Here is a 15515-nt window from a genome sequence, read left to right as displayed (position 1 = left end):
ATTTCTAACCATCTATCTTAAGGCATGGGGTCAGGTTGGGGGAGGGTTCGTTGAGTGGGGGGGTTTAACTGTAATTGTTATAATATACTGCGGCCTTTTATTTTATTGTATTTTAATCTATTTTATTGTATCTTATGTTTTTTATTGTCTGCAAACCGTGGACCGTGAACTGTGCAACTCTTGCTGCAGCTTGATTCTGCTATGGAATTTTGCCTTATTTAACATGTCATGTTAAGGAGGTGGTGAACTCCCCCTCACTGGCAGTCAATAAGGAGGTGGTGAACTCCCCCTCACTGGCAGTCTTCAAGCAAAGGTTGGATGCACACTTTTCTTGGATGCTTTAGGATGCTTAGGCTGATCCTGCGTAGAGCAGGGTGTTGGACTAGATGGCCTGTGTGGCCCTTTCCAACTCTATGATTCTATGATTCTATATGAGAATAAACAAACAAGAACAAAGAACCTTTTACTTCATTTATTTTGTAATAATTTTAGTAACATCTATAGTAGTCTTGGGATAGGTTTGTTCTTTCTCTTATTGTATTCGCTGTATTGGTCCCTTCCAACTCTATGATTCTATGTTAAAACTTACGCTGTGATCCAGTTCTGTTTTTACCCTTCCAATTGGTTCCCAACCCTAATTCTTACTGCATTATTCGTGTCCCATCCCGCTGATTGCACTGACTCCCTCTATGGAACCTGCTTTGAGTCCAAATAAAACTGGTGGACTATAAATAACTAAATAAAAAAAATTATAAGATGATCAGAAAGACTATCTGGCTTGAGAGTAGTGTTTAAATAAAACTGGTGTTGACAGAATGATACATGTAGAAACCAACCCAGGCACTCAGGTAGTAGAAAGGTGGGCTTTTATTTATTTATGGGATGGGATTTATAATCCATCCTATCTTTGGGAATTCAAGTGGATTACATTTTATGGTTCAAATACATATATTAGCAATGTGAACAGCAAGTGTGAATATTAGCCACCAAAAAACATCATTATCTACTCTCCAAAACAACGTTATTTACCAGTTAAACAAAAGCACTGCAAATTATTTCAATGACAAAAGTTGGTGTTTGGTTTATTTATCATATGGAGTGGGTACTGTAGCCAGGAGATCTGAGGATTGTCTGGCAGCTGGGCAACAGATGTTCAGAGGTGGTTTGTCATTTCCTGCCTCTGCATCATGATTTCTAATGTTCCTGGGGGGAATTCCATCCAGATCCTTGGAGGTCTCCCATCCAAATATTAGCCCGGGTCAACCCTGCTTAGTTTCCAAGATCTGACAGGATCAGACTTGCCTAAGCTATCAGGGCTTGCTGTTTAAATTTGTGCCTTTCAGAACCTCAAATTTGGTTCTTGTATCCAAACATGGGGATCACTAAGTTGACATGGAGATCATGTGACAGGGAGAGCCAGAACCAGAGAGCAAGCCAGCTTGGTGTTGTAGTTTAGAGCACCAGCTTCTAACTGGAGAGGCGGGTTTTGGTTCCCCCCTCCTCCACATGGAACCAACTGGGTGACCTTGGGCCAGACACAGTCTGTCTAGAGCTGTTTTCAGAGCAGCTTTGTCAGAGCTCTCTCGGCTACACCTACCTTACAGTGTATCAGTTGTGGGGAGAGGAAAGGAAGGCAATTGTAAGCTGCTTTCAGACTCCTGGCAGTGAAAAGTGGGGTATAAAACCCAACTCTTCTTCTTCCACCAAGGAGAAAGACAGGATGTGCTATACACTCCCCCTCTATGCATAGTGGGAGAAAGGCTGCTTTACAGTTACCATAGTTCAGCAGTAAGGATGCCATGACTCCTCAAAAGGTCCCAATTGATTAGTTGAAAACCAGTGCTTTAGGACTTGCCACTCGCAACTCTTCTTTTAAGACCAACCAAGTATTATGTTTTCGCGTGTATCCGAAGATGCGAACATACTCCTGAATGTTTACATCTTTGCTCTGTTGCTTCCGACCGACACGGCTGCCTACCTTAAGCTTTCCAGGGTAGAAGCTTTCGAGTTAAAGCTCAAGATTTGGCTCTCAAAGGCTCGCACCCTGAAAACCTCGCTGGTCTCTAAGATGCTCCTAAGAATAGTTTCTCGCATTCAAAGAGTTTCCCGCACATGGCAACGCTTTCACACGTTACAGTCTTCACAACATCCTCGAATTTGGTAGGTGAGAAAAGACTAAACACAAACGTGGGGGGGAGCAGGAGCAACACCCTCCCCCCGATCCTTACTAAGAACATAAAGAATTCACATGAGGAGGGGGAGGGGAAACCACGTTCTCGGACCGGCAAATCGACATCCTCGTTAAAAACTCACCTCAGCGCGCTCACTTTTTTCCCTGCATGGGCGCCGCCATATTTATTTCTCCGCGGCCGGGCGGGGGGAGGAGGAGGAGGAGGGAAAGACGATAACGATGATGTCATCTTGTATCGCCTACGGATGCCGTGAAGGGTCAACCTTTCCCCCTCCTGCCCGCCCGCGCGCTCGCCATCGCCTACCCGCCCAGGCTGGACGGGAGGGTCGGGGCGGCTGCGCGCGCACCCGCACACGCACGCGCCTCCCCTTCCAAGCGAGCCTCCGTTAGCAAAACAGGCGAAGGGTGAAACGGACTGACGAACAGAGAGGGAAGAAGGGAGTGGGAGGTGGAGCCAAACCCAGGTGAGTGACAGGAGGGAGAGCGCGCGCGGTCGAGAGAGAACGCCTGGGATGCGGGCGCGGGCACGCGTGTGAATGTGGGGGGCGTGGCCGAGCCCGGGGAAGGGGGCCGGGAGGGGGAGTGGGCGTGGCCAAGGCGCGCGAGCGGGCGCGAGGGGGCGGGGCCCGAGGCGCCCGCTCGCGCTGAGGGGCGGGGGGAGGGAGGCGAGGAGCGCTGCTGAGGCTGAGGCCGCCGCCGCCGTCGTCGTCGCTGCCGCCGCTCCCGCCGCCATTTTGGATCCGCGGCCGCCCTCAGCGCAACGCCGAAGGGAGGGCGCCCGCCGCCCCTTCCCGCCTCCGACGCGCAGCCTTCGCGGGCCCGCCGCCCCCACCCCCGCCGCCAACAGCGCCTCGGCCTGGCCCGCTCGCCCGCCAGCCAGTCCAGCAGGGCGGGTGGCGGGGCCTTGGGGAGGATGAGGCGCCGCGGAGCAGCCCGAGCCGGGCCTCGCTGTGACACGGTGAGCGGCAGAGGCGGAGAGCGCGCAGTGGGCCAAAGTCGCCCGTGACAGCCTGGCGCGTGCGGGGGGGGGGGAGGGAAACCGGGGGAGGTCTTGACAGAGCCCCCCCCGCCCCTCAGCCCCGGCCGGGCGGGAGGGAGGGAAAGCGAGGGAGGGAGAGAGGGGGATTCTCTGCTCCTCGTCCTTGCAGCTGGGGGGTGTGGGGCGGGAGGGGAGCCTGGCCGTCGGGCCTGTGCATGGGAGGGGGGATCCTTCGCGGGGGGATTGCAAGAGGCGGGTGGGGGGGGGAGTCCTCGCGGCTTGTGCTCATCTTGCCCCCCCTTTCCCTTTGCGCGTGTTAATCTTTGGAGGATGTGCGGACGCGGAATCCTCGCAAGCTTTTCAGCCTCCCCCCGTTTTGGAGAACGGCGTGGGGCGCCGGATTCCTCGCAGGCTGGGCTTCTTTGGAAGGTGAAGGTTTGTTGTTTTCCCTCGCGCGCACCGCGCTCCACGAGCGCACGGGAGGGCAAGAGCGGGGAGGGGACGGGGGATTCCTGGCAGATTGGATGCCAGAGAATCTGGGCGGATGGGAGTCTCACGGCACCAGAGCTGCCTCGGGGGGGGGGGGAGAGATCCCGGAGTCTTGGCTTTGGGGCTTAAAGCGGTGTGCAAAAGGGGGTGCGAGATCTTTGCAGCAGGATGCATGTGCGTAATTTTTGCAACCTTTTGTGCCCAGGTGGAGTTGAGTGATCAGGAAAGGGACGCTGGTCTGAGGTGAAGGTTTGATGTTCGGAGGGAGGGTTCTCTGTGCATGGGTGTGTAGGTGTGTGCATATGTGGTAAACCCGATCTCCCAGGGAAATGCTTGATCCCAGTGTGGGTGGGTGTGCATGGAGGCTCTTGGCATAAACTAGAACAGGTTGGGAGCAGAAGGGGAATCCCACTGGGTGGGTGGGCGGATCAAGATGGCAGTCTTGCACCTGGGGGACTAAGGCCCCCCGTAATATCCCAACTGATGACATAGCTGGTGGATTCTTTAAAGGCTGGGAAATATGGTGTTGACTTCTAGGAAAGACGGCATGGTATGCCTGGTAAAAGTCTGTAAATCTGTTTCAGGGTAGGGTGCACATGAAAGAACTGCTATTTTGTGCTGACAGTCATGTCAAATATGTCAGGTTTCCTGCCAAAATGTATTTCTTTTGTAGGAAATAGTATACTGTGTGATGGTTGGTTCATTCTCGCTCTCATGTGTGTGTGTTAGTGTGTTTTCTTTTGCACATCCAAGCATTGGGGAAACCCATCAGTGCTTCCCAGCATGTGTATACATGGCAAAATAATCATTGCACATCATGGCTGATTTGTGTCTTTGGAGTGTCCCTCAGCTCTTAACACAGGAGGGGTCCTTCTTGACAGTTGCTAGAACTGCAAGCAAGGGAGTGGAGATCTCTGGCAAACCTTTTGGAGTGAATCTGGTTATTTCCATCTGAACTGCTGCTGCAATCTGATAGGCTGGAAGCCTCTGACCCTGAAGCCATCCCTCAGTGCATGGGATAACTTCCTCAGAGCTTCTTGCTGTGTGGCCTTCAGAACCTCTTAGTCCTCCTCCTTGAATCTGAGCCAAGAGATGTATAACTGCATGTGGTTATGTTCTCCCCCATTGCCTCCCCTTCCCCAGTTCTCTTTCTCCTTGTCTATCAAAACTTAGGGCTCTTTTTTTGACAGATGCTATTGTATTTAAGAAATAAACTTGTGAAGGGGGTGGCTGTTCTAATTTCTTTGCAGCCGTTGGAGGGGCTTTTCAACCCACCTGCTGATCCTGTTTAATTCCAGGGTGTTAATGGCCTGGCGTATGCTTGTTCCCCAAGAGCTCTGATGCTGCTCCCTGGGTTTCCGTTTTGATACCTGCTCTCGTGCTACTTGGGTGTTTTTCAGTTGTTAAGTTTTTCCTTCTGATACTTTTTAACTTGTGCTTTGGGGCTGGAGCTCCTTACCACCCAGGATTCTCACTACTTTGTAACTTACCTTTCCAAGTTTGGTTGCAGATTTGTAGTTCGTCACCTCTCCGTGCAGGAGAAATGCCATTGGAGTGCTAAGAACAAGAGCAGGCATATATATGTATGTGCCAAATCACAGTATTTCTTTATGGTATTTGCAACTTACTCCTCTTTTAGAGTGCTTCTTTCCAGAGTGATCAGATTCATACCTCCTTACAGAGTCACTCTTGCTTAGGATTAGTGGCCACACTGGTCTTTGGACCTTTCATACTAGTGTGGTCTTGGCAGAAATATAATGTGGTTTCATGGGGCCACTAGCTGTGTGACTAGTGTTTTGATGTATGGACAGGCTTCCTCGGAAGGTGGTGGGTTCTCCATCTTTGAAAATTTTTAAACAGAGGCTGGGATAGCCATCTGACGGAGAGGCTAATTCTGTGAAGGCTCAAGGGGGTGGCAGGTGACAGTGGATGAGCGAGAGGGTTGTGAGTGTCCTGCACCATGCAGGGGGTTGGACTAGATGACCCATGAGGTCCCCTCCAACTCTATTATTCTATGTTTCTAACCTATAGCATGCCTTTGGAGGGGGAGAGTCCAATAGTGGCGCATTAGCTTTGATGCAGAATGTTTGGTCCCTGGCATCTCTAGCTTTCAAAAAGGGTCTCCGATGGCTTGGGGGTGGGAGAGATGCAATCCGTGGCGTCTCCAGTGAAAGTGTCTTGGGGAGCAGGTGTTCCGACAGCCCTTTCTCTGCTTGCCGTCCAGGATAGACGGCATTACCTGAATGGGGCAGAGTCACACATGTTAGAACATGGGGAAGCTGGTGCATGTCTCCTTTTCTGTGAGAGGTTGTACAGCACCCAGACACTTGTGTATGCTTTTGCATGTGGATTTAAACAGTGTATGTGAGGTCACCCTGCCAACAAAACTGTGTCAAGTCAAGGCTATGGTCTTCCCAGTTGCAATGTATGGCTGTGAAAGTTGGACCATAAGGGAGGCCGAGTGTCAAAGAATTGACGCTTTTGAACTCTGGTGCTGGAGAAGACTCTTGCGAGTCCCTTGGACTGCAAGGCGAACAAATCGGTCAGTCCTAGAGGAGATCAGCCCTGCCTGCTCCTTAGAAGGCCAGATCCTGAAGATGAAACTCAAATAGTTTGGCCACCTCATGAGAAGGAAGGACTCCCTGGAGAAGAGCCTAATGCTGGGAGCGATCGAGGGCAAAAGAAGAAGGGGACGACAGAGAATGAGGTGGCTGGATGGAGTCACTGAAGCAGTAGGTGCAAACTTAAATGGACTTCGAGGAATGGTAGAGGACAGGAAGGCCTGGTGGATCATTGTCCATGGGGTCGCAATGGGTCAGACACGACTTCGCACCTAACAACAACAATAACAACTTGTGAGGTCACCCAGTATCTTAGAATAGCAGTCTAGGACAAGGGATAGGTATATGGTGACAGAGGAGGGCTTTGAACTCTGTTCAAGTGTGGAACTCTGTATAACACACTTTTTTTTCTTACTCACTGTTGGGTGGAAGACCACCATGGAAGACCAGGGTTGCTATGCAGAGGCAGGCAATGGCAAACGACCTGTTTGTTCCTGAGCTTGAAAACCCTATGGGGTCAGCCCTAGATCAGCTGCAACTTGATGATCTTTACATAAGCATGTCTCATCTTAATTTGGTTTGAATATTTCTATATTCCTTGTATCCTTGGTCAGAATATTTATGTACTCTCCCATGCATCTCAGGAACCCACTGAAGATGGGTAAGATGCAAAAGGGCAGCCCTGGGTAGAGAGCTGCTCTCCAAACGCTTGTTAGGCCAAATTGATTACCTTTTCATTCTGCCAGATAAGAGTTACTTTGGCACTACTCAGAAACTTGCCTGTTCCTGTTTGAGTATTAGTGGGGGGAAAGATTTCACCTCTGCTTCACTTGGGGCTGACAAGATAACATTTGCCCCTTCTGATTTGTGTTGGCATCAGCACAGAATCCCAAGGGGGAAAAATTATTGGAATTGCTCAGGAAAGCTGTTGATTGGGAGAACTGCATTTTGGAGGGAAAATTCTACCAGAGATGTGCATTTTGGGAGAAATTGGCTCCAAGCAGAGAGCTCCTTATTTCAAGTTTACAGCAAGCTGGTTAGTTTGGAATGAAGAGGTCCAAAAATCCTCCGCTGTTTGTCTTATGAAACAGGATTAATGGAAAATTATATTTTTAGGTGACCTCAGATTCTGCTGCTCTGAACCCAGGTGTTGTTTGGGGCTGAGAGAGTTGTGAATGACAGATGGGCTCCCATGGCACATCTTTCACTTCTGATTTGAGCTGAGAGGGAAATACCCCAGGATTCATGATGTCAGCCCAAGGCTGCAACCTGAAACACCACAATATTCTGTGTCGGTACTCCTGAAATGAGCTCAGTGTCTGCAAATGAGTCCATTAGAATCTGAGGAAGAGTGCTTGCACTCGAAAGCTCACGCCCTGAATAAATCTTTGTTGGTCTTAAAGAAATTTGTCGGTAGCTGTTTGGAAATGGAAGCATTCAGCTCTTCTCAGGCTCGGTAACTAAAAATACTTTTCCAGTTTTAGAGGCAGCGAGCTAAGGAGAAGGCAGCATCAGTCAGGTAAAGGAGGAAACAGCAATCTGAAATGCAAAAGCTGCTTGGGCTAATGAATGTAAAAAAGAACATAAGGGGCAGTGATTGCGGGAAGTGGCTGAGAGAGGATTTTGAAGTTGGAAAAGAGGAAACAGCATTTACTTGTGGCTCTTTGATCTTGGCTTGAGTCTTTAGTTGTTGCTCATCCTCCACCTGGCAAAAGACAAGGCTGTAAGAAAGACCACTAGAGAGCATCCATGAGGCTTAGTGCAGGGGTAGTCAACCTGTGGTCCTCCAGATGTTCATGGACTACAATTCCCATGACCCCCTGCCAGCAAACGCTGGCAAGGGGTCATGGGAATTGTAGTCCATGAACATCTGGAGGACCACAGGTTGACTACCCCTGACATCAGAGCCTGTGTGGGTGAAGGAAGGAGGGCTGCCCTAGAAGCATAAGAAAAAAAGCACCACTGTGGAAACACTTGGAAAATATTGCTGCTGCAGTTACACTATGATTGCATTGCCGGCTGTGCTTGTAACTTAACAGACAAAAAGCCGTCTGGTGAATGAGATTGACAGCTGCCTAAATAAACCTAAAGTTTAGGCCAGGAGAGAGATAGAATCAGTGTAATTTTAGTCAGACACGCAGGAGAACAAGACAATCGTATAATGCAGAAGAACCCAGTAGTCATAAATAGCATGGAAGCCTTTTTTCAGATTTCCGCCAGCATCTTTCTTTCCTTCTCTAAAACCACAAGGACAAGAACCCTGTCTTCAAACACCTCCTTGCAATGGTGTCTTCAGTAGCTTGTTGGTTCCACTGGCATCCATTTCGGTTCCTGCACATCCATGGCCCTTTCCTCTCTCCCTTGAAGGCTTCCCGATCCAGTGTTGTGGAAGGGGCTGTTGTGTCCAAGCATTTCTTTGCCCGGGAGTATTTCCTTAACCCCAAAATGGATGGAGTGGAGTATATATACAGGGACCTGATTGGAGAAGTGTGCTCTTCAGCTTCATTTCCTTCATTTGTACTCTGTTCTCTGCAGGGGGAGCTTGAGAGTCTGCATCCTCCTCCCCTCCATTTTCTCCTCCCAACAACCCTGTGAGGTATATCAGGCTGAGCTGGCCCTAGGTCACTCAGTGAGCTTCCATGGCACAAGCATGGATTCGGACTTGATTCTCGCTTACTGCAACCGTGTGTGGTTATGTGCCCAGGTGATTGGTCCGATCCTCTTCACAAAAGCCAGTGTTCTTTTTGTTAATGTCCTAAACCAGGGGTAGTCAACCTGTGGTCCTCCAGATGTCCATGGACCACAATTCCCACAAGCATTTGCTGGCAGGGGCTTATGGGAATTGTAGTCCATGAACATCTGGAGGACCACAGGTTGACTACCCCTGTCCTAAACGACAATTGGTATGCAAGGGTGAGCAGAATAGTCATTTGCGTGGACTGACCTGCAAACCTGTTTACTTACCAATATTTCATTACTCCAAAATGGAGATTTCTGAACCTCTGTGGGGTTTTTTTGGCTGTTTGAATCGTCATTCTGATTGTGTTCTCTTTTGTGTGTGTGTTTCTCCTGCAGTGAGAAGATGCTGGCTCCGAGGTTCTAGGAAAGCTTTCTTTTTCTTAACGTGGACCACACGCTGGCTGTGTTGTGAGATTTTGCAACAGCACGTACTGTGATGGACCCTCAGAATACTGCTATGTTAGGGCTGGGTTCTGGTTCTGAAGGGTTTTCTGGGAAAAGCCCCTCTGCGGTTGCCACAGGCGCGGCAGGAGGCAGGAGGGAGTTGGAGCTCGATGGTAGCGCGAAGGAGGAGGAAGAGAAGAAGAGGAGCAGTGAGGAGAGCAACGGCGAGATCGGCAAGGGCGAGAGCCTGTCGGACGCCCAGCAGCAGTTTTCCGTGAAGGAGACAAACTTTTCAGAGGGGAATTTAAAACTGAAAATTGGCCTCCAAGCTAAGAGAACTAAAAAACCTCCCAAGAATTTGGAAAATTATGTCTGCCGGCCTGCCATAAAAACCACTATCAAGCAACCCAGGAAGGTACAGAAGGCTGGGAAGATGACAGAGGAGAAGAACGACCCAGGACCTGCGAAGCAAGTGAGTGATGCATGTGCATTGTACTGGCCACACTCACATTGTGCCATAGGGAAGGGGAAAGGAAAGGATTCTGGGTGCTAGAAATGGATTTTTCCAGAGGTGTCAATACTTTGCGAATACAGAATCTGATATGTCGGGCAGGATTTGGCATTGGGAGAATCTGACTTGTTAAAAGAGGCTTTTTAGTTTTGTTCTTTAGAATAGGGGGAGGGGGTTATAGGAAATGTTTTGGGAGATTCCTTGATCCTAAGTTCAGCAAGAGGACTGCTGTGAGTGATGCAGGCTGATCATTGGTACATGGTCACCTAGTCAGCTTTGTGGCTTACTGGGGATGGAGCTTTAGTATCTGTGACCCTAGCCCAGCACTGTTGCCACTGCCCTACTTTGACTTCCAGGTCTTCACCACAAAACTACTGATCTTATGAAGCTGCAGAAGAGAAGTAATGAGCACATTATGTCTGGATCAGTGGGATTTGTAGTCAAACACAGAGCATGCTTTATGTCCTTCCCCAGAATTCACTGTCACCTGCAGGGGTTTCCTTGCATTTGAGTCAAAGCAGGAATGCCATTCTAAGAAATTGTAAAGTCAGTTTTCAAGAATTTGTGGCTTGAGAAAATACCTGTGTGTGTTCAATATCTGAAGCTGGAAGATTTCTGAGCTAAGCTTTGAGGCTGTTATTGGGTAAGATCTTCAGCCCCTCATGTAATCCCTTTTTCTTCTGGCCCTGAGCGTCGAAGTCTGTTTATTCTCAGTTCTTTTCTCCCCCCGCCTTCCATCCCTCTGCCCCTCCCTTAACGCATCTTTGAAACCCCCAGCTTTGGAAGCAGAAGGAATGCAGAATTTTCTCAGTTGGACCAGTGTGCCCCAGCTGACCTGCTAGTTTGTTTTTATCTTGCATTCAGCAGATGACTGTCTGCTGAAGGCAATCACAGACATCAAAATCTAACCTTAAATGGTAAACTCAAATCCAGTACGAGATGGTCCCTTGGTAAGGGGATTCTCTGCTGAGCTGGATTTGGAGAGATGCTTAGCTCAGTGGAAGGGGAGGGGCTGTGATTGAACGGAAGGTCCCAGGTTCAGTCCCTGGCATCTCCATTAAAAAAGGAACCGGGTAGAAGGTGATGCTGAAGAATAAGAAGGGTTGGTTCTTATATGCCGCTTTTCTCTGCCTGAATCCCTGGAGAGCTGCTACCTGTCAAAGTAGTCAGTACTGGCCTTGGACTGGTGGTCTGATTCAGTATAAGACAGCTTCAGGAGTTCATGTGCCGCTTCCCCCCACCCCCCACCCCGCCTCATCGAAGGCAGCTAAAAGGAGGCACTGTGTTCCTAGGCCAGATGGAGGAATAATTTCTTCGCTGGCACACTTAACCAAAATATTTTCATTAAAGAAAGCTAAGAATTTCCATGTATGTAATTTCTACTTCTTATTCGTGTACCCCAAGCACTGTGTATAGACTTTATCAGCCATCCTTATGGTCGCACTAGACCAGCAGTGTTACACCCATATGACTGGTGGGGGTGGGGAGAGGAGCTGAATCTGAGGGTGGTTCTCACAAGGCTCCCCGGAGAATGCACAGCCGAGCTGAGATCTGAGCAACTTGGCTTACAAATCGTTTCCTTAGACCAGTGGTCCCCCAACCGGTCAACGCTTGACAATTTTACTGAGGCCCGGGGGGGGTAGTCTTTTGCCGAGGGACATCGCTCCCTGCTCCACTTGCTTTCCCGCCAGTGCCCCTGACTTCCTGTCACCCACTGGGGGGCGCTGCCAGCAGCAGCTGCGCAGTGTCACACCGAGGGGGAGCCCCAGCCATGGCGGCCACTGGAGAGCACCAAAGGTGAGCCGGCGGCAGAGTGGCAGGGCAGCCCCCGAGGCAGCAGCCGGGGAGGAGGACGAGGAGGAGCCGCGGCCCGGTATTGACTGATCCACGGACGGGTCCCGGTCCCTGGATCAGGGGTTGGGGATCACTGCCTTAGACCAACTCACCCGTTTACAGTGGCTGTGCCAGTTCTGTTGTCTTTTTTTCACCTTCAAGCCCGTCCTGAAAGTAATGTTGTGAAATTTGCAGGCTATGAGAGCTGTTCTTGGCTCATCCACGTATAGATTTGGTGGTGCTCTTCCCAAGAGTAGCTTATGGAGTAAAAACAAAAGGTGGAACGTGAAGGGAGTGATTGTTCCATCGAAAACCAAAGAGGATGTTTCTTATAGCGTGAGCCACTGTTCTGTTTTTAAAGCGAATATTATATAAAACTTGGGGGAATCCAGGGTTGGTTTTCGGGTCCCCCCCCCCCTCCACAGCTGCTCAATCTGCTCAGCTCTGCCATGTGTTTACCAGCTTCTTTTGGAACTTTCTAAGCAATTTCGGTTTAATTGTTTTCCATAAAAGTTGTGGCTCTGACTCTTTTCCACGTTAGCCGAGCTGTTTGTTGCCAGCAGCAGCTCATTCTTAAGCTCTGCTGCTCCACATAACTCTGCTAAATTTAGCATTGTGGTGTATCCTTAATGGAACTGTTGCCTGTTCCTTGTAGGAAGGGGGAGAAAAGGGTGAAATTCTTGGTTTCTCAGTCCTCAAGATTTTTCTGGTTTGGTTCCTTGTCCGTCACTGTTAAGGGTGACTCAGGCATTAGCATTTGAGGATAACTTTCAGGGTCAGAATACTGGCAAAAGCCAAACCCTTGCATTCATCTCTCTTTGTTCCTTTTCCCATCTATATTTAGACTGTAAGCTCCTTGCAGCAGTGACCTGCCCTTACGTTTTGCACATAAGGCATCCTGCCCACTGATCTGTATGCATGTATATATCAAGGTTTTTCTCATAGAAAAAAAATATCAAATTATGTTAATGACAAATTGGTTGGAGTCTTTTGGCTTCAGGGTTGTTCCTTAGGGCTGAAGAGCCCCGCCCTTCCCATGCATCCATTAATGGGTTAGGTATTATGTGTGTTAAGAAGTGCCATCAAGTTGCTTCCGACTTAACAGCTGCCCTATGAATTAATGCCCTCCAAAACGTCCTATCATTAACAGCCTTGCAAACTGAGGGCCTTGGCTTCCTTGATGGAGTCCGTCCATCTATTGCTGGGTCTTCCTCTTTTCCTGCTGCCTCCACTTTCTCTAGTGTTATTGTCTATTTCAGAGAGCCTTGTCTTCTCACGATAGGGCCAAATTGCACTAGCCGCAGTGCCTTCATGTTTTGCTTGCGTTGCTTTATCGTGAAATAAGGTGACTAGATTGTCCCACTTTTGGAGGGATCTGGGGGGTACCTGGCAAATTGTACTTATGTTGAAAAAATACTACTTTTGCGTTTCTGCGTTCTATGAAACTTTTTGTTGCTCCATATAGACCAATTTTTTAATCAAGACCCCCCCCCCCCACCGGTCAATGCTGTCCCACTTTCCCAATATTAAAATCTGGTCACCTTAGTCTGTATTAGATAGCTAGAAACAAGCCTCTATACTAAACTGCCCACCATATTATCAGTTTTGGCAAGAGGGATTCACCCCAAGGCAGGAAAGCCCAGAGGCTTCACAAATTATAGCTCATCCTGTTCCCAGGCCACAAATGACTAGCAGAGGCCGGGTGAGTAATTGTTATGGTACTTGGGAATGTTCAGCCTGGAGAAAAGGAGGTTGAGAGGGGGACATGATAGCCCTCTTTAAGTATTTGAAAGGTTGTCATTTGGAGGAGGGCAGGATGCTGTTCCCATTGGCTGCAGAGGAAAGGACATGCAGTAATGGGTTTAAACTACAAGTACAACGATATAGGCTAAATATCAGGGGGAACAAATTTTTGCAGTCAGAGTAGTTCAGCAGTGGAATAGGCTGCCTAAGGAGGTGGTGAGCTCCCCTTCACTGGCAGTCTTCTAGCAAAGGTTGGATACACACTTTTCTTGGATGCTTTAGGGTGCTTTCGGCTGATCCTGCGTAGAGCAGGGGGGTTGGACTAGATGGCCTGTGTGGCCCCTTCCATGATTCTATGATTCTAGTTCTTCCTTGCTTATTGCGTGGCTCAGTGGTGGAGCATGTGTTTTGCACAAAGAAGGTCCTACATTCAGTGATGGGCGCCTTTAATTAAGAAGGACCGGGTAGCAGGTCCTGAGAAAAGGTTCTTTCTTGCTTGAGAGGTCTAGTTGCAGTAGCTGGTGCTGAGCTAGATCAGGGGAGGCCAAACTGTGGCTCTCCAGAGGTCCATGGACTATTAATTTCCATGAGCTGGCAGGGGCTCATGGGGATTGTAGTCCACAGGCCTCTAGAGAGCCACAGTTTGGCCACGCCTGAGCTAGATGCTCCAGTTGTGTGGCTCTGTAACGCAGCTTCGCGAGTATTTATTTTCAGCATTACAGTTGCATTGGAGGGCGGCGCAAAACTTTGGGCAGCGGCCGTTTTTCATTCCCATGGCAGGGCGTATTTTAAAAATGCTTTGCGGCTGGGGCAAGCCAAAAGAAAATGAAGGCAGTTGCCCAGCCATGAACACAAGTGAAGCTTGTGGGGATGCCGAAGTTCCATTTGGAATTCTACAAAACCGTGCGTGGCTGCGCCTTTAGCATCCCGCATGTTTTACAACCTTTAATTATCAACACAATAGCCACGTACGGCAGTTTATTACTCCCAGTGAAACATAGAGAGTGTGAGAATAATTCAGGGCCGGCCCTGCAGCGAGGCAGGGTGAGGCGACCCACTTCAGGCAGCAGATTTCGGGTGTCATTGAGGAGCAGTAGATCATCAGACTGTTCAGTGCTGTTTGTTGTTTATCCCCAGGGGCACCTTTCCACCTCGGGCACCGGACTGATTTTCAGGGCTGGCCCTGAGGCGGAATTTGCCTTGTAAGCTGGAAGCTAAACGCAGAGTCTGTGTAGAGTAATAAGCTGAGCTTAATGTTTAACGGAGACACACGCAGGTCCCTTTCCATTTTTAAGGTGTATCCTCCAGAGGGGGTGTGTGTGGAGACAAGATAGCATTCCAGGGAAGCAAGTCACCTTCTGTTTGACCATATGATGGATGAACACGATCAGGCTGATGAGGGCCAATATGTAAGACGGAGCTATTCCACCAGGCATTTGGTTGAGGCCGGGCTGAGGAAGATCGGGCCCCTCCCTGCAGTAGCCCCATATTCCGGGCATCTGGGCAAGAACTACCTCTCGCGAGGGCGGTGATGTGTTGCTATTACCGAGCATGGAGGGGTAGGGGGAGGTTAAAGAAATGGGTGCTACCGCCATTTTATTGTAAACCACCACGAACCAGCTGGGTCCAGGAGTGATGGTTAATACAAGCTATTATAAATAAATAAATAAAAGTAAGTTTTCAAACCAGAGCCAAAATGAGCCCTGGGAACACATTACAATGTGGGCTTTGTGGGCTAGTGGGCTTTGACCACTAGATCACTATTTCAAGAAAAGGGCATGAACCTATATGGTGATAATTATAAGTGGAATATTTTCCGAAGAAATAATGTAGAGTCACGTTCTTTGAATTACAAGAACGAAAGAGTCACTGAGGAGGTCGTTTTGGTTGAAAACGAGTAATAAGCTCCCGGAGGTTTGAAGATTTAATAAAATTATATACATGCTAGCCGTCGTCAGCCTGGTCATATTTGTTCCTGGTACTTCAGCTGACGGGTCCTTTCTTGTTGACCACGTGATGGGCCTGGAGAGAGGGTGGAAGGAAGTGTGTGATAGGTAGTCACCCCCCCCTTCAAATAATTGCACT

The 15515-nt window shown here is 49.0% G+C and overlaps 2 protein-coding genes across 5 annotated transcripts in view; one reads left to right on the top strand and one right to left on the bottom strand.

Annotated features, from left to right (window-relative positions):
• Positions 1-2502, bottom strand: part of DAP3 (death associated protein 3) — a 44966-nt gene extending 42464 nt beyond the window's left edge. Inside the window, exon 1 of one of the 2 annotated variants that reach the window (XM_077322796.1) lies at positions 2314-2502. The gene's annotated coding sequence lies outside the window, so the exon portion shown is untranslated. The remainder of the gene's footprint in view (positions 1-2313) is intronic. The other variant, XM_077322786.1, reaches the window with a different exon arrangement.
• Positions 2503-2546: 44 nt separating this feature from the next.
• The window catches only part of ASH1L (ASH1 like histone lysine methyltransferase), a 102330-nt gene continuing 89361 nt past the window's right edge, over positions 2547-15515 (top strand). Inside the window, exons 1-2 of one of the 3 annotated variants that reach the window (XM_077322713.1) lie at positions 2547-2655; positions 9296-9815. In XM_077322713.1, coding sequence (XP_077178828.1) covers positions 9396-9815 — 420 coding nt within the window. In that variant the 5' untranslated portion in view covers positions 2547-2655; positions 9296-9395. Of the gene's footprint in view, positions 2656-2836; positions 3150-9295; positions 9816-15515 lie in introns of those variants that run through there. The other 2 variants (XM_077322703.1, XM_077322722.1) reach the window with 2 other exon arrangements.

This window comes from Paroedura picta, chromosome 1 (assembly GCF_049243985.1).
Source record: "Paroedura picta isolate Pp20150507F chromosome 1, Ppicta_v3.0, whole genome shotgun sequence".
NCBI classification, from domain to species: Eukaryota; Metazoa; Chordata; class Lepidosauria; order Squamata; family Gekkonidae; genus Paroedura; species Paroedura picta.
This window is presented reverse-complemented; position numbering and strand designations above follow the sequence as displayed.